This window comes from Eubalaena glacialis, chromosome 1 (assembly GCF_028564815.1).
Source record: "Eubalaena glacialis isolate mEubGla1 chromosome 1, mEubGla1.1.hap2.+ XY, whole genome shotgun sequence".
Taxonomy (NCBI): domain Eukaryota; kingdom Metazoa; phylum Chordata; class Mammalia; order Artiodactyla; family Balaenidae; genus Eubalaena; species Eubalaena glacialis.
This window is the reverse complement of record NC_083716.1, coordinates 151,033,719-151,059,847: the sequence shown is the minus strand read 5'-3', so window position 1 is coordinate 151,059,847 and position 26,129 is coordinate 151,033,719. Positions and strand designations below refer to the sequence as shown.

The window sequence follows — 26,129 nt, the reverse complement described above, 5'->3', positions numbered from 1 at the left end:
GAAAACAGAAAATGCAACTTTTATCTTTCCTGTATTTTTAGTCTCACTCACTGGCTTCTTTCCTTTTATACTTATGTATGTTCAACTTTCATCCTCTTAAAAAAGGTTACCACCAGCATAAGTACCTAACTCTCCCTTGATCCTATATCTCTCTTCAGCTATCATATTAATTCTTACTTTCCTCACAGTCCAGTGTCTTGGGAAAGTTGAAGAAAATTTATGTATGCATCTTCCACTCAGTCTACTAGAAAATGGAAACTTATTTCTTTCCCAGATCATTCCATGAAAGCTCAACAAGGAAAAAAATTAATTTGGGTAGGGCACTTCAATTTGTATTTAAGATTATCTGAGCAGCCTTCATCACTGCTGTGTTTCTCCTTGAAACACTTTCTCCTCTTGTCTTCCATGACAAGATATTTCTTGGTTTCCCTCCTACATTTTTCTGATTCCTCTGTCTCTGACTACCCTTCAAATATTCTTTCCTTATTTTCTTTGGGAGAGGAAGTAAATTGCTTTCTAAAAAGTTCTCATTTCTTATTTTTTATTTGGGAAGAAGAGTACATTTTTCATTCCTGATTCAATTTTGTAAATTGTTTACAGGTTAAGTTTTATAAATTTCCTCTTGGCATTCTGATGTTCTACTGAAGTGTTTCTATACATAAATTTATTTTTACTTATATCAAGATAGATTGTGGTGCTTGAATCTAAAATCATATCTCTCATAAATTCTGGGAAATTCTAAAGACGTATCTTTTCAAATATCACCTATCTCCATTTTCTCTCTTCACTGTTTTTGGAACTGTTAGGTTAGTGTTTGATCATTTTAGTCTGTCCTCCATGATTCTTAATCCCTTCTACATTATTTTTAATCTTTGAACTGCAATCACGGAGATTTCTTCAGATCTGTTTTCCAGTTTAGTAATCGTTTCTTCAAATGTACTAATTTGTAATTTAACTAGTTCATGCAGTTTGTATTCCAAGGCTCTGATTTACATTTCTAAATGCTCTATTTGGTTGCTTTTCAAGTCTGCCTAATTTTTTTTCTCATGATGTCTTTTTACATTTTTTTAAATTTTTGTCTTTCTTTTTAAAATAAATTTTGACTTCCCTATTTTATAGTACCTATCATATTTGAATCTAATCTGTATCACATATTTTTAAAATATCTGAAGAACTTGTGGATCTAATTCTGCCATTTGTTGGATCTGCTGAATTTCACTAACCAGATTTTTTTTCTTTTGCCTTTTTTATTTTATTTTTTTATAATTTTGAATTTTGAGCCTATCTTCTATGTTTTTCAGCCCTGTGGAAGTCTTATGAGACCTGTCTTGGGATCAGCTCTTCTGAGTACTTGGACAAGCCTCAGAAATATTATATGCCCTGAATTAATTTTTACTTTGATTTTTGTAACTTGAGTTTTCCTGAACTATAGAAACTAGAACTTAAGATGCAGGCTCATAATTATACATGTCCAGGGGAGACTGTATATGTTTTTCCACTTACAGTCCAGGCTGGAACATCTCTTTGTACTGGAAGGAATGTTATCTCATGCACACTTCCACTGGGGGTTTAGCCTCTGAGAATCCAAGGTCTCTATTAGGATTCATACCTTGTGTGGAACTAAAGAATTGTCACCTGTCTGATGTTGAAATTAAAACCCAAGCATCTACATTATAATTCTATCATTCTTCTACTGCCTTTGTGAGCAAAATAACACACACGCATGTGCACACACACACACACACACCAGTTATAGTTCACTAACTATTCTAGTTTTCTGAACCATTTTCATTTCTGGACTTGGAAAATTTATATTATTTTCTTACATATTCACCTATGTGTTAAAATGTTTGGCTGCTATTTTATCTAGCATTTCTCATTTGTCTACCATGTTGCCAGAACTATTCAGTAATTTTTTCCAGTTCTCAGTCTCATTTTTAATATACTCCCTGGGTGTTCCTTTGACTTCCAAGGCTTTGTTATATCAATAGTGATCATTTCTCTTTTTCTTTTAATAAATTTATTTATTTATTTATTTTTGGCTGCATTTGGGTCTTCGTTGTTGGGTCTTAGTTGCTGCATGCGGGCTTTCTCTAGTTGCAGCGAGCGGGGGCTACTCTTCACTGCGGTGTGCGGGCTTCTCATTGCAGTGGCTTCTCTTTTTGCAGAGCTTGGGCTCTAGGCGCGCGAGCTTCAGTAGTTGTGGCACGTGGGCTCAGTAGTTGTGGCTCGCAGGCTCTAGAGCACAGGCTCAATAGTTGTGGCATACAGGCTTAGTTGCTCTGTGGCATGTGGGATCTTCCCGGACCAGAGCTCAAACCCATGTCCCCTGCATTGGCAGGCAGATTCTCAACAACTGCACCACCAAGGAAGTCCCAATAGTGATCGTTTCTGAATCTGTCTCTCAAGTTTATTTACAGTTCCTAAAATTTCACTACTTCTATCTTACACCCTATTGCAGCCATTCTGAAATTCTTACAGTTTCTCAAACATTTTATATACTCTAACTTCTGGGCCTTCAGAAATGCCATCTTTCTGGAATATTCTAAAAGCACTCATTTTCCTCCTGTTTATCTGATTTAATCTGAATCTATCATTTGTATCAGCTTGTACAACACTTCCTTTGGGGCACAATATCTAAGATTAGTTTAGATGCATATGTTGTGTGTTGCAGTAACACTTTATACTGCCTATATTGCAGCATTTATCAGAGATTTATTAAAGTCACTTGTTTAATTATATTACAAATGTTTTTCCTACCAGATTATAAGCATTCTGAGAAAAGAAAATGCTGAAAATTGTATTCCCAGTGCCTAGTACTATTCTATTCATTCATTCATTCATTCATTCATTCATTCTAGGTGATGTATCTCTAAGGCCTAGAACTCTGTCTGGTATAAAGTTTTCAGTAAAATATTTTGAATGAATATCTTGAACCTTTGCAGTAGTTTTCTACTCTGTTTCATAGAGTTGGAACCTGGGGTCAGGGATATTAAGTAACTGCCCAAGGTCACACATTAGTTAGTGATAAAACCAGGATTTGAACTCAGGTTTGCCTACCTATAAAGTTTATATTCTTTATACATGGCATCATATGTGAGATATTAAATGAGGTTTTTATGTAACAACGATGAAAGAGCAGCAAAATGAAGTTGATTTGGGGTACACTGTTCTCTTACATTTTTCTCCAAAGTATATTTACTCTATTAGATCTTTGGAAGTCTGTCCTATATAAGTACCAATTCTCTGGAGCCACAAGTAGCGTCAGTAACTAGAAATGTTATATATTTTCTCAGAGGCTATAGTCCTATAATCTCTATAATCTTACGAAGTACTGGTATTTTCCGTAACTATAATTTAATTATATGCTTTGGAGTAGGTAAAAATCAGAATTGGAGTATAAATAGAAGATGTAAACCACAGAAAAAACAATTAAATTTTTCATCTTTACCCCAATATTTCTGTCATATAATTTTTAAGGGTATTGGTATGATCAGCAGGATATAGTGAAAAAATAATATATTTTGGACTAGTATTCACATTTTGTTCTGACACTTGCTCGTTATGCAGTGTATCCTCAGGCAAGTTATACTGTTTTCTTCTGCAAATTTGGGTTAGTAGTAACAATTGCAGGGCTCTTGTGAAGAGTGTAAGTAATGTATCTGCGGCTAGCCTAGTACCTCTTCTCAATAAATAGTAATATATAATGTGAGTAGTATTGTCTCTTTCATGTTTATATAACACTTTCCTAACCACAGACTCCTTTATTATTCTTAACATTTATTTTAACTTGAATCTTCTATGCATTTTCCACACACTTAATCATGAAGGTCAAATTCATATATATAGGATGTGTAATATATGCTCTCAAATAAACCTGTGATAACTGTATTTTGAAACTTCAATAAGTTACTTATAAATATTCATATTGGGGCCAAGGAAGAAGAATAAGTAAGAAAATCCTACATTAGAGACAGGAAAAAAACATAAATTGGATCTGAAATCTACCTCACTGGGAAACATTTCTCTAAGCTTTGTATATTAGATAAATATAAGTACCATACCAACCATGATTACCCTTGAGAGAAAGAGAAAATTGTTGCCATTTACACAATAGCCTACATATAACCTGGCAATAAATTTTAGGTGAAAGATATAATAGATAAATTGAGCATACTACCTGCAACAATGGAAGATTTTTTAACAGTCCATTAATCCATATTATATATTCTATGAGGTTGAAGTAACTATAGAAATAAAATACAGTTTTCTTTTCCTTGCTGTAATTTTAACATGATAAATATTCTTTGACTTTGGATCTTTGTGTCTCAAGGAAGATCAACAGTCAAAGAACATTTAGGCAAAATCAAGAAAGAAAAGATTATATAATATTTAAGTCTTTATCAAATATAAGAATTCATAATAATATTTTAACAGAACAAGTATCCAGAAACAAACTGAAATACTGGATTCTATTTTCAACTTTACAATTAACACTAATATGGAAGAACAGGGAAAATGTTACATTTGCTTTAAAAAGTTTTTGTTTTATTTGTTAGGAGAAAAATATATATTGTCATTAGATCTCATTTCTCTATCACCATCAGATACCGGTTATAGGACAGTAAGGAGTTATGGACACAGTATTTTCCAACATTAGTGAAAAATGGGTGGAGGCCTATATTAAACTTTTTTGATGGAACTCTTTCTAAAATGTATTTTACATTTGACTGCATTATTAAGCAGAGAAAAGCCCAAGATAATTTTAACATTTCTTTATTTGTTAGTTCTTTCATGTATCTGAAATTCAGTTACTGTGTTTTATAGGAATGCTGTGATAATCCCAGGAGTTATTCAGATGATGAGCCCTATTTGTTCCACACTAAATTCTTTTAGAGTGTTGTGCATTTCCAGATAATGCTTCTTCTGACTTCTTGATCTTTAGGACTTAAAGGACTCAAGAGATCATGTTACAAACCAGGAGTCTGTGACCAGAGAGGCTGTGTGATTTACCAATAAGGAAACAAAAATGAATCATTAGTGACTTTACTCTGCTGCATGTGTCCATTAAATTAATACCTTCATTCTTTTTAGTGATTTGCCCTATGCTTTCTTCTAGTTCCCAATTTTTTTTTTCTCTATAGAATTTACCTATTGGCCCTATAAACTCAGACAACAAGGTTTCCAAGAGAAATGATGTAACTAAGTATTATGTTAAAAATGAATCAGAAATGAGGTGTAGTTGCTTAAGAACACATATGCATTATATGCATATGTTGACCTAAAACAAATAGACTGCCAGATATTTCTCCAGTAAAGATGGATTTATTCGGAATCAGCAGAGTATTGCAGTTCAGGGTCTGCAACCATGGTGAGCCACATGCAAAGCCCCATAAAGGGAGGAGAACACTTTTATAGAGGGGAAAAGGAAGATGGGAGGCGTATAGAAACAGAGTTCATGACTTTTCATCGCCAGGAAAGAAAAGGAGTCTTTCTTCTTCCTGTTGGGCTCAGCTATCATCCCAGGGTGTGAGAGCTCCCCCTTCTGGTCTCCCAACTCTATTTAATTGAGGTTCCTATTTATTAATTTTTTACACATGTATATATGTTGTATTTACTGTGGGCAGAAGATGTATGGCTCTCATTTTCTTAGAGAGTGAAGATACACTGGATTTTCAATTATTTTATTCATTTTGAAAGTTTTTACCTTTACGGAGCTAATTTCCAGATTCTTTTTTTGGCTGGTTTTTAGACTTAGAATCTAAGAAGTGGATAGAATCTTAAAGGTCACATGGAAAATTTCTCAACCAATGGTATACCTCATTTAATTGTGTTTCGCTTTATTGCACTTCATAGATATTGTGGTTTTTACAAATTGAAAGCTTGTGTGTTGTCAGATGATGGTTAGCATTTTTTAGCAATAAAGTATTTATTAATTAAGGTATGTATGTTTTTTAGACATAATGCTATTGCACACTTAATAGACTAAAGTATAGTGTAAACATACTTTTATATGCATCAGGAAACCAAAAATTCATGTGACTCACTTTATTGAAAAGTTGGTTTATTTGAGGTTGTCTGAAACCAAACCTGCAATATGTCCTGTATTGAGGTATGCCTGTATTGCCAAATTTCAGAAGTTTCCAAATGCCTGGGGGGATTTTGCTTTTCCTAATAAAACTTATGATGTTGGCTATTATGTTCCAAAGTTTATAGAAAAGAGATTTTAAAATGTAAATTAACCTATTATAGATGCCTAAAGATGTAATGCTATTTTAAAAAATTAGATCTCATCATATCTTACACATTGCATTTAGTTGCTTACTCATTTTAATCATAACTTATGTTGATACTTCATACAAATTCTCTATTCATGTCTACTGTACATCTTCTAAACATTAAGCACTTATTTATCTAAGGAGGAGAACACTTTTTTGACAAAATTCATGTTGATTCTTGAAAGATTAACATAAGTTTTCATTATCTTGTCAAGTTAAAAAAATACTTAGGAATATTGATTAAATTATGCCTTGGGCATTTTCATTTCTCTTTTGAGTGCTTTCTCTTATATGTCTGAGTATTTGTTGGGTTGCTACATGCATGGCTTTTGATATAGTCTTCTATCTCTGCATATCAGTGATTGCCTCCTTATCACTTCTATCTTTGAATCATATTTAGTCTCTCATCACATTTTTTGGCTTCAAAAAGTTACACTTATTCTAAAATTCATATCTCAAGAAATGGCTTTGGTAATCATAAAATTTAGTAAAGATTTGTTCAGTTTTAGAATCATTTCCATTGTTGATATTATGCCAGTACCTCAGATGGATATACTCAAAGGTAAATTCACACAAAGAAATTGCTTTTTAAGAAGTAAAGAAGCAGGTAGTCAAGGATGCCATGTCAACCTGATCTGGTATGAAGCCGCTACTTTCCCTACATGTTATTTATGAAATAATAGCAATTTATATTGTCATTGCATAAGTTACCAGTATTAAAAATGGCTATATCACTTGCAGTCTGTTCACTAAATATCACTGCTGATCACCCTGGCTGACTCTCTTTTCCCAACTCAGCTACATGATAGGGAGAGTTCTTACAGGCTCCAAAGGTAACTCATTGTTTCATTTTAAGAACAAGGGTGAATATTTTAGCCTCCGATTTAAATTTGAAATATTATTTTGGGGATAATATACGAAATAGGTCTTTGACACAATCACTCAAAATTAATTTACTTGCATTTACTATTAATTCTAGTTGCTAGTGATTTGCCAAAAATATGTGTTGCTATAGACTTTTAATTTTAAAATGCCATGGTTTTTAAGGGAAAATGCAAAAATTCTATAGGATTTATAGCAATGTCATTTAAAATTCTTATTTCCTGAAAATACCTTCACTAGTGTACTTCATTGGTTGAAGTACTAAGAAAATACTCAATAACATAGTTTTTGAGTGGAACCACTACTTTGTTCCTTTACTTTGTAAAGTTACTTTGTAAAGTCCTCTTAAAAAGAAATGATCCAGAAGAGGACTTGAGGGAAAACCTGGGAAGCATGACTGCCAAATAGGCCCAAGTTCCATGAGGAGAGCAAGGCCATATGGGGTCTGATGGTAACTACCATTCAAATCTTCTTATAAATGGTGCAGTGCAGGGAACCACTTGCCCAAGGAAGACGGCATGATGGGTGAGGTCAGCCTTATCCAACAGTCCAGAGGGCCTGATGATGGAGAGAAGGTGCAGGGAGCAAACTGCCCATGTATGTGTGAGCCCCGTGATTTAGCCTTTAAGGCTCTATGGAATGAGTGCCTGGGTCAGGACTGTATTTAAAAACTTAAAAGAAAAACAAACCAAAAAAAGGCCTAAAGAAGTGTGACAAAAATGATTGGGCAAATCTTGGTAGGATCTGCCCTATAAAAATAAATCAAAAGTTGATAGTGTTATAGAATTTAAAGAAAAGATCAAGATTCAAAATGATTGAAATTTCCAACATTATGAAATAGTGACTGGTATGGACAAAAACTTGTGAACCAAATGCTAAAGAAGTTAAAGTATTTAGGGACTCATTTCTGCTAGACACAAGGAAGTTCTCCTTTACACAATGAAACAATTTATGAGAAATATTTAACCTTTAAGCTGAAAATACATGAAAAATATGGGTAGAGTAAAATAACAGGTAATTCATGGATGGTAAATGAAAGTAAGGTAGGAAATTGGTACGAGGTTGTTATAGATAGATTGATAGATGAAGAGTTTGATGAACTGAATTCTAAAGACCTATTTTCCATTAAGGAAATACATATAACTTTAGGCAAGTCTAACTTTCATGCTTTCAGTTTCTTTAGGGCTGAAATAATTGGATATAATCAAGTTTTCTTTCTTTTTTTTGAGCAAAGAAATATATTGTTATCCATATATTTTTCTCCAAATAAAATAGTACTCAAAAGTCCAAAATTAAAGCTATAAGTAGATAAATAATTGTGTAGATAGGTAAGAGGTGAACAGGTTTGGCTGAAGGAGTTTGGGCAGCCTGAGTACAGCTGCTCTGCCCCCTTGGTAGCTCTGAGACAAGCTCCAAAATACAGCTTGAAAATATTGCTGGTCCCCCTGCCATCAAATATAGGCTATGATTCTACGTCACTTGTCTTATAGAGAAAACCAAGTGTTTGCCACAAAATGACTTTGGCTCCACCTATGAGAGGAACAGTAATAAAGAATATGGGCCACAGTTCTGTCTCCATGTGTCCTTTTCTTCTGCCTTTATGCCAGTGAAATGATGGAGGTTTTTCATTCTTCTTTTTCTATTTTTTTAATGTCTATTAAGTAGGTTGTGTGTGTGAGGATTTATGATTCCATGAATATTGTCTTGGGAGCTAAAAGTTCTGATACTGAGCAAATCATGTAAACTCTACGTGAATTACTTTCACCATATGAAAAACTTTCTCCTGGGAAATATTAGTATGCTGCTCTGAATTCCTTGGATGAACTGTTTGCAGTTATATTTTATCTTATTATTACTACCTTTTTCCTTGCAATCAGTCTTGATTATCTGATCTTATTATGAAAAAAATTGTCTGCTGAATTTACTAATCCTTTGAATTGGCTAGTGATCTCCTTTTAGAATTGTTTTCTGTGCTAATTCTATGTTTTGCTTTTTATTTTTTGTTGTCATAGTTATCTAAGGGTTAGGAAAGGAGGTCTTTTGATTTAATTAAGTAAAATTTTATTTTGAAGTCCAATTCTTTGCTGCTGTTGATTTTCAGGGGAATTTTTGTGTTTTCTGGGTTTTTTTTTTTAACTTAGAATTCACACTTTCAAAATCTATAACTGTATGATACCAACTAAACTAAATTTAATGAGTTTTTTGTTTGTGTTTGTTTTCTTACTTTCAACTTATTATGTTGACATCACTCAGACAAAGTTGGATCCAACCTTCCTACTTTGGCTCTCTATGTTCAGAAAAGGCCTTTCCCTTATAAAGCGCACACTTTACTTTGAAGCACACGAATATAGAGCTTCATCCAGCTGTTCTTCACTGGGAGGAGGTTGAGCCCCTTGGTGCAGGGAATTGACATCTATTTATTTTTCTTGCAGTATAATGAATCTAAACAGTCCTTCATCAAGTGATTCTCCTTGGCTTTCAGTCACTGAAATGTACTCATATAAAAGATATTAAAAGTATGTGTATCCTAAGTCCTCAAGAAGTTACTGCCACTATATTTGTTTACCTAATGTTTCCTCTGTGCCTTTTGTGGAAGAGAAGGGTAGAGTTCTGATCGCATTAGCAAATGAGAAACAAATTAAGTGAAACACAGTTGATAACACCTTTCCTATTGGATGTTTTTATATCTTTCACAGAATTCCCAACTTGTGAGCCACTAACTCAATTTGCATGCAAAAGTGGAAGATGCATTAGCAGCAAATGGCACTGCGACTCTGGCAAGTACCAAATGTTCACTAGACTCTGCACTGATTTGATTGGGGGACTTGCTGGCTGTGCAGCTTCACCTCTTTCCGAGGTAGTTTGTGAGAGGAGGTTGCAGAATTGAGCAAAATGGCCAAGACAAGTGGTGAGAGGGCAGCTGGCACGTCAATGGGGATTAGCATTAAGGAAAATGGAGCTCAATATCCGTCCCTTGGGGCTGTGATGGAGATTTGTTCTCAGATGTTATGCTGGACATAGTCTAAGTCTACAAACATGAAGTGAAAGCAACAACTGAGGAAATGACCTGGACAATTCAGGTTCCCCAAAGCATTTATGTAAAATGCTCTGTAACCTCAGGATGGAATAGTTTATAAATTATATTGGAATTATCCATGGTCTCAACTTTGTCACCTTGTTTTTTTTTTTTGTACAAATGGTATTTTTTCTTCACTCAATTGTATCACTATGTTAAATTATGCCAAATACAGGTAAATGAATTATACATAAATCGATACATTCTCAGCCATTGATTTCAATTTAATCTGTTTTCACTTCACATTCCTCTCGCCTCCCTCCTGCAACAGTTGTTAATAAAGAGTATAAGTCATTGCTACTGATAGCGTACCATAATTTCCTGATATAAATACACACTTAAGAGCCAGTGGGGGAAGGGTACACAGTGAGCCCTCATGTGGGAGAATGGAGAAAAAGGATCTGAATTAAAGATACAGTTATAAACTCTGGGGCACAAAGGTTCTAGGTCTAAATAGTAATTTTCCAGCACTAATTATATCACAAGCTGTATCATTTCATAAAATTCCTACAGTCACCATTGTCTTCCCACTTCATAATTATTTCATGTTGCATAGATGTATTTAGTCAGTGGTTAGTCATTTCTGAGTGAAATAGAAATTAAGCTTCAAAATCCAAAGTCAAGGATTTTTCCCCCTTAGTTTAGTAGTTGGTATGCAATCAGAAATAAACAATATAAAAATGAAAATAATTCTCCCACTGCTCATGGGAAATGTTGATCATTGATTTATCATTCCTTTTTTTTAATAACAAAAGAAAGCTCTCAATACCAAAAAGAAATGTTAAGTATTTCATAAGGAAAAGTTTCTCCATGGACCAATTTTCACCACCTGGCTGTTGATGTTTCTTTCCAGATGATGACTGTGGGGATGGGAGTGATGAGGTTGGCTGTGTCCAGTCCTGCTTTGATAATCAGTTCAGATGTTCCAGTGGCAGATGTATCCCAGGCCATTGGGCCTGTGATGGTGACAATGACTGTGGAGACTTCAGTGATGAAATCAATTGTACCAGAGAAGGTTAGTAATTTTGTGAATCTGCAGAATCTCATTTTAAAGTGATATATAATATTTGGAGTATTTTAGAGTGAATATCAGAGAAAAATAAATTGTTCATCAGATTAAAAAAATGTATGTGGAACTATATAAAATAATTTGCTGATCTCTTTACTTTTTCTTTTCTCTGGTTTCTCAACCTTAATTCCTCCTTATATTTTGATACCTTCTTCTTTGGTCTTCACTTCCTATTTCATTAGATGCTTTACTTTCATTTGATCCTTTACTTACTACTCTTTTAATCGCCTACAACTTCTAAATTTCCAAACCCCCAGACTCATCCCCAAAGGAAAAAAAAAAAAAGAATAAGAAAGGCATAATTTTCCTTTTATTTTTACACCATATTTGTTTCCTGAAGGCTGGAAATCATCCCCTATTAAACGGTGATGTATTCCAACTGATTGACCTTCTGGAATGCAAGCTAAAAGAGGAAGGAGATCATGACCATGGTTCCCAGCATATCCGTGGGCAGCCTGACCCTGTTGTTTGCATGGGTAACTGCAAAGTTTGATCAGCCACAGGACGTGTTAATAAATTAGAAATCATGTTGGAAATATCACAGAAAACGCATTAGCCTGTCAAAAATTCATAACAACAATAACATTAACTAGAACTTTCTTTCTGCCTAAGAAATTGAAACAATTTATTATCCATTCTTTCATTTATTCCAAAAATACTTATTGAGAACTTTTCATGTGCCAGGCACTGTGCTTGGACCAAAGGATAGATTAAAGAATGAAAAAACATAGTCCCTGTTTAGTTTTTTAAATCTAACATGCAAACAGACAAACAACAAAGTGAATTCTTTAATGTGGTGACGGGACAGGGCGTACCACATACTATGTGATCAAAAGAAAGAAATCATTTTCCAAGTGTTTTCCAAGGAGATATATTTGTCTTCTGCAAATATTTGACAACCTATAAAACAGAATATTTCTAAAGTATTTTCTCTGACATGAATTCCTTTTGTCTTTCTTTTGTTTCTCTTTCTTTCTTCATTTCTCTCTCCCTCTCTCTCTCTGTCTTCATTTCTCTTCATTTCTCTCAATTGTAAATACTGGAAACAGTGGCAATTACAGAGATTATCTACATAATACTAGGTTCTTAAAGGAATAAATCTAGCTTTTTGGTGAACTCCCTAAGTGATTTATTAAAAGAGATATTGTCTGATTTTGATTTTACCTATGTGACCTGGGTTATAAGAGTCGAGGCATGATCCAAATATAGCTAAACAGTCACCTATGAGCCATGAAGTGATAAAACACATGGTCCTCAAGGTGGTCATGGCATGAGTCATGTCTTTCCTGACAGTGGGCATAACAGAAGCTATAATAAAAACAGAAAATGACTAAGAAAATTTTTGGAACAGTATCTTATAAAATTCAACATGAACATATTTTAATTTAATTTTTCTTCAAAATCAAGAGAGGAATGATAAATCTCTCTCTCTCTCTTTCTCTTTCCCCCTGTCCCTTTATCTCTATCTCATTTTTGTGTCCTTTTCTCTCTCAATTTAGTTGGTCCACTAGTATATATGAACTAGAACTTTTTGCCTATCACTAATCTGGAGTGGAAAAAGGAAAGGTATATAAAAAGATATTTTTCCTCTTTTTCTTTGTATATTTGAAACATTCATTTGGGGTGTGGTTGACATTTCATTACTAAATAAGACTGAATATATACTATTGGTACATTTTCCCCCATCTCACAGATGTCTTTTTAGACTCCTCATGAGGTGTACATCTGTGGCCTGCTGACACTGACCCATAATATGCTGTGAAAGATAAATTGCCCCAGTGTTAATTTGCTTTCATCTCAGAAGTGAGATCCCATCCCTCTGTTCTATGTGCATGTATCTCTAAGTTAAACTGATCATCGCACATCAAGAAGTTTTGGAGAGACTGCTTTACCCTTATGAGTATCCAAAGTGAGTGGCCCATCCCCTTAGAGACTCTCTAGAGAGTTATTTGGGTTTGGATTATAGAATCAGTGGCTAAGGTTAATGACCTTTATCTTGAAGGCATCTCAATTTCACTAATATATTACTGTAAAGGATATACTGTCAGTGTGAATGCCATGCGTTTCTTTATATGATTACGGTAATATGCTAAGGAAATGATCCAGGTAACCCACATGACTCTTGGACATGTTTCAAGGAAAGAATGAGAAGAACTTCCTGAACTAATTTATATTTAACTGATTATAAGTTGTACTAGGATTCCCTAATCAAATATTCTACTTGGTGAATACAAGATGCAGGAATTGAGGACAGGTATTATTCTGGGATGATTTCAGTGTGTAAGACAATGCATAGTGTTTCAAAGGGCATTGAAATATTTTTATCCATCATTATTTCATGTATGCTGATATGGAAGTTGTAAAATAACCATGACACATAGAATTGTTAACGCTGATCAGGAAGGCCATTTTGCACTTGTAGGATTTGTGAGGACATTGCCAAGGTAAAGTAGAAATTTGATTCAATTAGTCATATAATTCAGTCCCAGAACCTGCTGCAGAAGAAAGAGCAGGGGATTCTGGCTTGAGTTTCAGGACTGGCTGTCAAAACTGATCAAATCCACCATATAATTGCTCAGCACTTTGCTTTACGCTGCCTGGGTAAGCAGAGCATATGGTGCAGTTTCTCTCAACTCAAATTGTCTTCAAAAGGGCAGAAAATACTCTTGAATTGACTTTTAATAGTAAAGGAGAAGGAGATACCAAGAGTAACATTCCATATATAATCTCTGTTTCAGAAAATTCCTGAGCTTAAGTTCAATTCATATTCTTTCTGATACCACTTTCAAGAAAAGAATTTCTATGGTGACCATTTTTTCATCAGCAATATGATTAATATATGGGAAAAGTGTTAATGACTAGTCCCCTCCTCGATTAATGTACATTCATCTCTTTCTTCCTTCATATTGTACTTCTCTTTCTCTCACTTCCAAACTCCTTTACTAGGCAAAGAAGATACAATATCTTTACGTTACTGTGCAAGTGTGCACATACGCGTGCGTGCGTGCTCACACACACACGTAGTCTATGAGCTAAAGTGGAATAGAAAGACCATCCATGGCACATGATTCCTTCCTTCATTTCAATGCCTGTTTTTCATTAATTTAGCGCTTTTTGGTTCTGAATCCTTTGGTTGGTACATATATTTATAGTTACCCTTTTGTAGCTACTGGGTGAATAGTTTTTCCAAGTGGAAAAACAGTGAGGCTGGACTGTCAAAGAATTTGGTATGAGGGAACTTCCTCTAGAGCCTCAGTCCTGGCCATTTATTAAATATTGAAAGGTTTTGTAAAAAGATGGTTTTACCTGTAAGAACATCAAGAATCAAGTTAAAATGAGACTTCAGTCTTTTCTTACAAGTCTTTACCTCCCTGGCTGTAATATTTTTAAAAAGAGAGCATGAGAGAGAGATGCTGGACATATGTCACATCTGTAAAACACCAAATATATAGAATTAATCTTATCCCATCGTTGATAGTTTAGTTCATTTGAGTTATGTAAACTTTCATTCTTATACTCTTTTTGGGAATTGTCTCAAGCATATTTCACACAAGGAATAAGACATTTCTATAATAAACATATGAAAATTGTGCAGTATCTTTAGACAGCTATCCTTCCAGGTCAATTTCCACTTAGAAATTGTTGTAAAAATTTATAACAAGTAATTTCAACATGGACTTGATGGAGAAGGGAACAGGTTTTCTCTAGAATAGATTTTGCCTAAATTTTATAATTTCTTCTAAATGCAACCTAAATATCCCTCAAATATTGGGATTTTTCTTTGAGAAAGCCCCTGACACTGTTTTATGATTACTGTTGTCTAATATCTTCTGTTTGGCTAAAAAGGGAGTATTTACTACCTGCTGCATTAAGTGAATGAGCTGGATGATGCTGGAATGTGTGATCTCTTATTTACATCACAAATACAAATTAAATGCAAATTTGAGATTTAGTATGTATTGACCTTCAATTCTGATTTATTATAAATAATCTTTAACAAGTTCCCAAATCCATTAGGCAGTCCAATGTATACCATTATTAATGTACGTGCTCACACATGCTTATGTTCTTTTGCTTTAACTGTTTTTGTTTCTGCTTTGGAAACTTCCATCTCTTTTGGGCTTCATCTGCATTCATTCATGCATGCATTTATTCATTTGCCTCTCTACATTCTCGTTCCCAGTTTAAGAAGGGAACTAGAGTAATTTTATTTTATCTTTGTAGTTTCATAGTCAAGTACAATATTTGATATATAATGCGTATTCAATAAATAATTATTGAGTGAGTCTGTTTCTTGACCACAAAAGTTGTTTATATTTCAGAATCAACACTTATTTGTTTTGTCTTATACATCTACTAACTTCTGTTTCCTCATCCTGGAGTTTATTTCCATGATGACGTACAAGGCTAGTTGTACGGATCTAATCATTTACATTTCCTCAATAGAGCATAGCCACTTTCATTTATCCAATAATATTGGCAATTTCAGCCTAGGATTCAATAAAATATAATAGATAGGAAATCTTCTTTATCTTTTATTATTGTTTACTTCTTTTTTTATGTCCTCTCTGTCCAATAGATAGTAAGTTTCAGAAAGATAAGAAAAGTTTACATCTTTTTTGTATCTATAGAACAGTAAGTACCAGAGAGGAGATTCCATTCATGATACTATAGGGGGGGGAAAAGGAGTTAACCTGTGTTGGCATCCCACAAACTGCCAGGAACTTTACATTTGTTATTCCATTTAACACTCAGAATAAGGATTACTCAGAGAGGTTAAGATACTTGCCTAGGATTACACAGCTGGCATTTCAGAGGTTGTCTGCTCTTTATTCCTATGTCCAGCTGTCTACTTCTGCAGCTATCGAGTATAATCTCTTTTATTTTTTTCTGTCTCTATGAATTAACATTTGTATGATCCCCAAATAATTACTACGTTGTTCTCAATTGAATACTCATTTTCTCTTTAAAATGAAAAAGAAAGACCTTTCTACTTATTATGGGTCATTGTAATGAAATTTGCCAAAGGGCACTAGAAGGGACCCAGGCCATTACATTAAATCATCACAAGAAGTCCATCTGTCTCTTTTTTTGTTTTTATTCTCCTCCCCCCACCCCAGCCCCACACACAATTCTCCTTGATAAAGTAGATTCTGGAACTTTGTCATTGGAATAGCTGTGGACATTCCCACACAATTTCTCCATTCACCCGAAGAACATGTTTCTCTGCCATAAAAGTTTTACCTCATAGACTCAAAAAATGTAGGAAGCTGGAAGAAAACGGAAAGATCATTTAGTTCAATCGTTTCATTGTGCAGATGAGGGAAAGGGCTAAGCTAGATAAAATTATCCTTATGTGTATATAACAATAACAAAAACGTGATGCTGCTTCCTGGAAGGAGCTGATAATGTTCTGTGTTAGAGATGTTGAGACTGGGCCCTTTGATCCATAAAGACATTTTTAGGAGAGATTTTGAATTCAAATGATTATGCCAAGTTCTTAGTGGAAAATCCAAAAAGGTCTGGCAGTTCTGCCAACCAGAAAGCAACAAAATCCTACCTGGGAGATTGAATCCACTCAGGGCACTGCAGGTATCAAACCTGATATTTAGCTGAAGACTTAGGTTACTCATTTAAGCATAGAGAGAATGGAAATGGAAACCAATATCTTTTGACTTCCCACCTACGTCATATCCTATCTCAGCTGAACCATCATGTTTTTAGCACCTATGTTTAATCCTAAACATAGGAAATAAGATATCAGTAAATCCTATACACAATCAGACTCAGTCACTTGTCTTGTTTTTCTTTCATGAAAATATTCTGAAGATACTTTCAATTCACTTTTACTAGAACACACAAATTGCTATTATTTCTTAGCCACTGAACTTTATTGAGAATTAAGTACAGGTATTGGCTTTCAATTTGGGGAAATTATCAAATTATGTTATGGACTCAGCAAATTCACATAATCTTCCATCCTAATGTTTTTTAACTACTCTCTTTTAATGAAAATATGGATTTTTCCTGATAAAATACAATTAAAAGAAAATTTAAATTTCATCCAGTTTTAGAGAGGTATAACATCTGTTTTCAATGAGATACAAATTGTCTGGCTTAACTTTATTCTCTCACAGGTCGATTTATTTTGTTTAGGGACTGTTAACACTGAGATATCAAAACAATGTTAATTATTAATGGATTTTATCCATAGAAAATCTCTTTTTGTTTTCTGGGACAAAATAGCTCTTTAAAGGTCATTTCAACCTTAATACTACAAACATCTTTTACATCAAGAGCAAAGAAAACTCAAGGCTTTTGAATCAATTAATAACAAAGGCTGTTTTGAGAATCTATAATGTTCCTAACAATGTGATTATCAAGAAAATTAAAAGGAATCAGATAAATATAATTTTTAAATGAAATCTTAGAGAGTGAGTCATAAAAATAGGAAGAAAGAAGTCAATTATCTTCATCTTTACACTTTAGAAAATTAGTAATGGGTCTACACTTATTCCTATATGAATTTAGCTGTTGTATTAAGACAATAATTATGCACCTAGACACTAAACAAAATAACATCTCTTGTTTTCTAAAAGATATAATAAAGTCAACAGGTAACAAAAGACCTAATTTTAATGAAGAATTTCCTACTCTTTTAACAGAACTGAACAATAAGGGCAAGAGTGAACTCATTTCCATAGTCTTTAAATTCTGCTTCCTTGTTCTTAAATTGTGGTTAATGATCAGTGAAATGGTAGAACTTGAGGCATTCAGCTGAAAAAAAAAACACACGAGTAAACAAACAAACAGAAAAGAGACAAAGGGCATGTATAATGTACAAAATAATTAGTTCACCTCTCAATAATTGAGTAGTGCCCATGCATTTGTGAGAGTAAAGAAATAAGCAATAGGATAAACTTTGCTTTTTCCCATAAAAATAGTTGGTAATTAGCTTCTTTCAGAGTCTGTTTGAACTGTCAGCCTTTGTTCCCTTATTTATGTGAAGCATCAATTCGGTTTGCACTTAAGTGTTATATTCCTGCAATGAAATGACCAGATTCATTCACTTTTTGTTAGGGAATTTATTTCAGTCCTGGGTTGGTATTTGCGTACACACAGGATTCCTAAGAAAAATTAGGTGTCATTGTCTGCATCCCGAACTTTTCCACAAATGACTTTGTTATGTAAAATCATCTACTTAAACTACCGTGACCTTCCTGGTATGGAATACTCACTGGTATCAGGATCTTTCAGCACAGCATGCTGTAATGTTGATATGTATATGCTTGATGGGTGTTCTATAAATCGTAAGCAGAATTTGGAACATTTTAGAGCACAGGTCAGCAGATCTTTTCTGTAAATGATCAGATACTAAATATTTTAGATTTTGCCTGTTTCAACTACCCAATTCCACTGTTTTAGCACCAAAGAAGCCATATACTATATGTCTACAAACGATTATGACTGTGTTCCAATAAAACTTTACTTAAAATTCAGGTAGTGGACCCGAATTGGTCTGCAGGTCATAGCTTGCTGACTCTTCCTTTAAAATACAAGTAGAGACACATTCTAAAGGAGTTATAACTCTGAATAACATTTTATGCCCATGTTTCAGGAAATATCAAACTTATCATGAGACAAGGCAAAAACTAATAGGGAGAAGAAAAGGGCAAAATAAAGAAGAGATAATAATTTAAAAATGTTACTCTCTGGCTCTGCCTCAAACATATAGCTCATGTGTATATGCTTATACGTATTCTTTCTACATAATAATGTTCTATATTATTTTAAAAAATCAAGTTAAATAATGTCACATTTTTTCCAGTAAATATTTGAGGTCTACTGTGAGCTAGTCATATTTCTAAGCCAAGAAGTAAATTCCAAATATAAAATATCCACGCTATAATCTGTTTTACTTAATATTTAATATCTAACCTGTCTGTTAAGGTGAATGGTTAATTTGAACAGTGAATGGAAAAATACGTTTCTCAATTACATAGCCAATTTAACAGATTAATACACTCTGTTTACTTCTATTTTGATAATGTAGAAGTTCATCATTCCTGTGATATATTAAATTTTAAATAATATATTCATGGTGGAGTTCCAGATACCAAAACTTAAAATTGTAGTGAGCTAAAAGCAATGCTTTATTTGTTTTATGTAGATTTCACTTTAATACTTGAACATACTAGGGGATATTTAATACCCTAAATTGTTTCAGTATATTTTTCAATATTTTTATGTTGCTATACGTCTATGTGTTTTTAACACTAGAAACATTTTAGTGTTACAATAATTGAATTTGTGCCTAGATATCCACACATTTTTTTTTCTGTCATGAAAATTCAACATTGGCAACAGAAGTTTATTTTTTTATTTTTTTATTTTTAATTTTTTATACAGCAGGTTCTTATTACTTATCTATTTTATACATATCACTGTATACATGTCAATCCCAATCTCCCAATTCATCACACCACCACCACCACCACCCCACCCCACTTTCCCCCCTTGGTGTCCATACGTTTGTTCTCTACATCTGTGTCTATTTCTGCCTTGCAAACCGGTTCACCTATAAAAAATCTACCATTTTTCTAGATTCCACATATATGTGTTAATATATGATCTTTGTTTTTCTCCTTCTGACTTACTTCACTCTGTATGACAGTCTCTAGGTCCATCCACGTCTCTACAGATGACCCAATTTCGTTCCTTTTTATGGCTGAGTAATACTCCATTGTTTATATGTACCACTTCTTCTTTATCCATTCGTCTGTCGATGGGCATTTAGGTTGCTTCCATGACCTGGCTATTGTAAATAGTGCTGCAATGAACATTGGGGTGCATGTGTCTTTTTGAATTATGGTTTTCCCAGGGTATATGCCCAGTAGTGGGATTGCTGGGTCATATGGTAGTTCTATTTTTAGTTTTTTAAGGAACCTCCACACTGTTCTCCATAGTGGCTGTATCAATTTACATTCCCACCAACAGTGGAAGAGGGTTCCCTTTTCTCCACACCCTCTCCAGCATTCATTGTTTGTAGATTTTCTGATGATGCCCATTCTAACTGGTGTGAGGTGACACCTCATTGTAGTTTTGATTTGCATTTCTCTAATAATTAGTGATGTTGAGCATCCTTTCATGTGTTGGCTGGCAATCTGTATATCTTCTTTGGAGCAATGTCTGTTTAGGTCTTCTGCCCATTTTTGGATTGGGTTGTTTGTTTTTTTGATATTGAGCTTCATGAGCAGCTTGTAAATTTTGGAGATTAATCCTTTGTCAATTGCTTCGTTTGCAAATATTTTCTCCCATTCTGAGGGTTGTCTTTTCGTCTTGTTTATGGTTTCCTTTGCTGTGCAAAAGCTTTTAAGTTTCATTAGGTCCCATTTATTTATTTTTGTTTTAATTTCCATTACTCTAGGAGGTGAGGCAAAAAAAGATCTTGCTGTGATTTATGTCAAAGAGTGTTTTTCCTATCTTTTCCTCTAAGAGTTTTATAGTGTCCGGTCTTACATTTAAGTCTTGAATCCATTTTGAGTTTATTTTTGTGTATGGTGTTAAGCAGTGTTCTAATTTTATTCTTTTACATGTAGCTGTCCAGTTTTCCCAGCACCACTTATTGAAGAGACTGTCTTTTCTCCATTGTATATCCTTACCAAGTTTGTCATAGATTACTTGACCACAGGTGTGTGGGTTTATCTCTGGGCTTTCTATCCTGTTCCCTTGATTCATATTTCTGTTTTTGTGCCAGTACCATACTGTCTTGATTACTGTAGCTTTGTAGTATAGTCTGAAGTCAGGGAGTCTGTTTCCTCCAGCTCTGTTTTATTCCCTCAAGATTGCTTTGGCTATTTGGGGTCTTTTGTGTCTCCATACAAATTTTAAGATTTTTTTGTTCTAGTTCTGTAAAAAATGCCATTGGTAATTTAATAGGGATTGCACTGAATCTGTAGATTGCTTTGGGTAGTATAGTCATTTTCACAATATTGGTTCTTCCAATCCAAGAACATGGTATCTCTCTCCATCTGTTAGTGTCATCTCTGATTTCTTTCATCAGTGTCTTATAGTTTTCTGAGTACAGGTCTTTTACCTCCTTAGGTAGGTCTATTCCTAGGTGTTCTATTCTTTTTGTTGCAATGGTGAATGGGATTGTTTCCTTAATTTCTCTTTCTGATCTTTCATTGTTAATGTATAGGAATGCATTAATTTTGTATCCTGCAACTTTACCAAATTCATTGATTAGCTCTAGTAGTTTTCTGGTGGCATCTTTAGGATTCTCTATGTATAGTATCATGTCATCTGTAAACAGTGACAGTTTTACTTCTTCTTTTCCAATTTGGATTCCTTTTATTTCTTTTTCTTCTCTGATTGCCATGGCTAGGACTTCAAAAACTATGTTGAATAATAGTGGGAAGAGTGGACATCCTAATCTTGTTCCTGATCTTAGAGGAAATGCTTTCATTTTTTCACCACTGAGAATGATGTTTGCTGTGGGTTTGTTGTATATAGGCTTTATTATGTTGACGGTAGGTTCTTTCTATGCCCACTTTCTGGAGCGTTTTTATCATAAATTGGTGTTGAATTTTGTCAAAAGCTTTTTCTGCATCTATTGAAATGATCATATGGTTTTTGTTCTTCAATTTGTTAATATGGTGTATCCCATTGGTTGATTTGCGTATATTGAAGAATCCTTGCATCCCTGGGATAAATCCCACTTGATCATGGTGTATGATCCTTTTAATGTGTTGTTGGTTTCTGTTTGCTAGTATTTTGTTGAGGATTTTTGCATCTATGTTCATCAGTGATATTGGTCTGTAGTTTTCTTTTTTTGTAGTATCTCTGTCTGGTTTTGGTATCAGGGTGATGGTGGCCTCATAGAATGAGTTTGGGAGTGTTCCTTCCTCTGCAATTTTTTGGAAGGGTTTGAGGAGGATGTGTTAGCTCTTCTCTAAATGTTTGATAGAATTCACCTGTGAAGCCATCTGGTCCTGGGCTTTTGTTTGTTGTAAGATTTTTAATCACAGTTTCAATTTTATTACTTGTGATTGGTCTGTTCATATTTCCTATTTCTTCCTGGTTCAGTCTTGGAAGGATATCCCTTTCTAAGAATTTGTCCATTTCATCCAGGTTGTCCATGTTATTGGTGTAGAGTTGCTTGTAATAGTCTCTTAGGATGCTTTGTATTTCTGCAGTGTCTGTTGTAACTTCTCCTTTTTCATTTCTAATTTTATTGATTTGAGTCCTCTTCCTCTTTTTCTTGTTGAGTCTCGCTATAGGTTTATCAATTTTGTTTATCTTAAAGAACCAGCTTTAGTTTTATTGATCTTTGCTATTGTTTTCTTTGTTTCTGTTTCATTTATTTTTACTCTGATATTTATGATTTCTTTCCTTTTACTAACTTTGGGTTTTGTTTGTTCTTCTTTCTCTAGCTCCTTTAGGTGTAAGGTTAGATTGTTTATTTGAAATTTTTCTTGTTTCTTGAGGTAGGATTGTATTGCTATAAACTTCCCTCTTAAAACTGCTTTTGCTGCATCCCATAGGTTTTGGATCATCATGTTTTCATTGTCATATGTCTCTAGGTATTTTTTCATTTCCTCTTTGATTTCTTCAGTGATCTCTTGGTTATTTAATAACATAGTTTATCCTCCTTGTGTTTGTGTTTTTTATGGGTTTTTTTTCCCTGTAATTGATTTCTAATCTCATAGCATTGTGGTCAGAAAAGATACTTGATATGATTTTAATGTTCTTAAATTTACCCAGGCTTGATTTGTGACCCAAGATATGATCTATCCTGGAGAATATTCCATGTGCACTTGAGAAGAAAGTGTAATCTGCTGTTTTCAGATGGAATGTCCTGTAAATATCAATTAAATCTATCTGGTCTATTGTGTCATTTAAAGCTTGTGTTTCCTTATTAATATTCTGTCTGGATGATCTGTCCATTGGTGTAAGTGAGAGGTTAATGTCCCCCACTATTATTGTGTTACTGTTAATTTCCTCTTTTATAGCTGTTAGCATTTGCCTTATGTATTGAGGTGCTCCTGTGTTGGGTACATATATATTTATAATTGTTATATCTTCTTCTTGGATTGATCCCTTGATCATTATGTAGTGTCCTTCCTTGTCTCTTGTAACATTCTTGATTTTAAAGTCTATTTTATCTGATATGAGTATTGCTACTCCGGCTTTCTTTTGATTTCCATTTGCATGGAATATCTTTTTCCATCCCCTCGCTTTCAGTATGTGTGTGTCCCTAGGTCTGAAGTGGGTCTCTTGTAGACAGCATATATATGGTCTTGTTTTTGTATCCATTCAGAGAGCCTGTCTTTTGGTTGGAGCATTTAATCCATTCACATTTAAGGTAATTATTGATGTGTATGTTCTTATTACCATTTTCTTAATTGTTTTGGGTTTGTTTTTGTAAGTCCTTTTCTTCTCTTGTGTTTCCCACTTAGAGAAGTTCCTTTAGCATTTGTTGTAGAGCTGGTTTGGTGGTGCTGAATTCTCTTAGCTTTTGCTTGTCTGTAAAGCTTTTGATTTCTCCATCGAATCTGAATGAGATCCTTGCCGGGTAGAGTAATCTTGGTTGTAGGTTCTTCCCTTTCATTAGTTTAAATATATCATGCCACTCCCTTCTGGCTTGTAGAGTTTCTGCTGAGAAATCAGCTATTAACCTTATGGGAGTTCCCTTGTATATTATTTGTCCTTTTTCCCTTGTTGCTTTCAGTAATTTTTCTTTGTCTGTAATTTTGTTCAGTTTGATTACTGTGTGTCTAGGCGTGTTTCTCCTTGGGTTTATACTGCCTGGGACTCTCTGTGCTTCCTGGACTTGGCTATTTCCTTTCACATGTTAGGGAAGTTTTTGACTGTAATCTCTTCAAATATTTTCTCAGGTCCTTTCTCTCTCTCTTCTCCTTCTGAGACCCCTATAATGTGAATGTTGTTGCGTTTAATGTTGCCCCAGAGGTCTCTTAGACTGTCTTCATTTCTTTTCATTCTTTTTTCTTTATTCTGTTCCATGGCAGTGAATTCTACCATTCTGTCTTCCAGGTCACTTATCCATTCTTCTGCCTCAGTTATTCTGCTATTGATTACTTTTAGTGTATTTTTCATTTCAGTTATTGTATTGTTCATCTCTGTTTGTTTGTTCTTTAATTCTTCCAGGTGATTGTTCTTTAATTCTTCTGGGTCTTTGTAAAACATTTCTTTCGTCCTCTCAATCTTTACCTCCATTCTTTTTCCGAGGTCTTGGATCATCTTCACTATCATTATTCTGAATTCTTTTTCTGGAAGGTTGCCTATCTCCACTTCATTTAGTTTTTTTTCTGGGGTTTTGTCTTGTTCCTTCATCTGGTACATAGTCCTCTGCCTTTTCATTTTGTCTGTCTTTCTGTGAATGTGGTTTTCGTTCCACAGGCTGCAGATTTGTAGTTCTTCTTGCTTCTACTCTCTGTCCTCTGGTGGATGAGACTATCTAAGAGGTTTGTGCAAGCTTCCTGATGGGAGGGACTGGTGCTGGTTAGAGCTGGGTGGTGCTCTGGTGGGCAGAGCTCAGTAAAACTTTAATCTGCTTGTCTGCTGATGGTGGGGCTGGGTTCCCTCCCTGCTGGTTGTTTGGCCTGAGGCGACACAGCACTGGAGCCTACCCGGCTCTTTGGTGGGGCTAATGGCAGACTCTAGGAGAGCTCACGCCAAGGAGTACTTCCCAGAACTTCTGCTACCAGTTCCTTGTCCCCGCGGTGAGCCACAGCCACCCCCCACCTCTGCAGGAGACCCTCTAACACTAGCAGGTAGGTCTGTTCAGCCTCCCATGGGGTCACCGCTACCTCCCCGGGTCCTGATGCACACAGTACTTTGTGCGTGCCCTCCAAGAGTGGAGTCTCCTCTTCCCCCAGTCCTGTCAAAATCCCCCAATCAAATCCCTCTAGCCTTCAAAGTCTGATTCTCTATGAATTCCTCCTGCAGTTGCCAGACCCCCAGGTTGGGAAACCTGACGTGGGGCTCAGAACCTTCACTCCAGTGGGTGGACCTCTGTGATATAAGTGTTCTCCAGTTTGTGAGTCACCCACCCAACAGCCATGGGATTTGATTTTATTGTGATTGTGTCCCTCCTACCGTCTCATTGTGCTTCTCCCTGTCCTTGTATGTGGGGCATCATTTTTGGTGAGTTCCAGTGTCCTCCTGTCAATGGTTGTTCAGCAGTTAGTTGTGCTTCTGGTGCTTTCGCAAGAGGGAGTGCCCACACATTTTTTTCCTTTTCCCTCTATTCAACTTTTCTAATTGACCTAGACAGTAAATCTCAGAGATTTGAAATGTGGTCTCTTTATTTATTATTAAATTTTTCATTATATCCAAGTATTAATAAATGGTTTTGATAGTCCCATTCAACTTCTTATCAGGATAATCTCCAGCAACTACATATGAGTGTAAAAAGAGTTTGTTGGAATAAAAAGTAAAACACAAGAACCATGCCCTGGCAGTGTGTTGGGATGGGAAGGTGGAAAGGGTGGTGATATTAATAACCATCTATAAGCTAGATGACATGCAGGCTGTCATCAAGGTCCAATGGGATGAGAACAAGTTGATTTAAAAGAGAGGCCCCAGGCTTGACTTCATTATTATTTCACATCAGAGATTGTAGAGCCATCAGGCACACAGTTGCCCTGGGGAATTCATCCCACATTACCTGGAGAAGACCAGGACAAGGTACCCCCACCAGCCCCAATACCAGTTCTAGCCAGGTAGCTCAAGAGCTGGTAGGTAGGTTTAAACAAGCATCCCTCCTAAGGATTTCTAGAAATCAAGGACAGCCTAACCA

At 34.9% G+C, this 26,129-nt stretch overlaps 1 protein-coding gene across 1 annotated transcript in view; it reads left to right on the top strand.

Annotated features, from left to right (window-relative positions):
• LRP1B (LDL receptor related protein 1B) overlaps positions 1-26,129 on the top strand; it is a gene marked incomplete at its 5' end in the record, with an annotated part of 1,521,642 nt that overhangs the window by 791,433 nt on the left and 704,080 nt on the right. The window contains 2 exons of the mRNA XM_061199746.1: positions 9,857-9,937; positions 11,090-11,251. Of these exons, the coding sequence (XP_061055729.1) occupies positions 9,857-9,937; positions 11,090-11,251 (243 nt within the window). The remainder of the gene's footprint in view (positions 1-9,856; positions 9,938-11,089; positions 11,252-26,129) is intronic.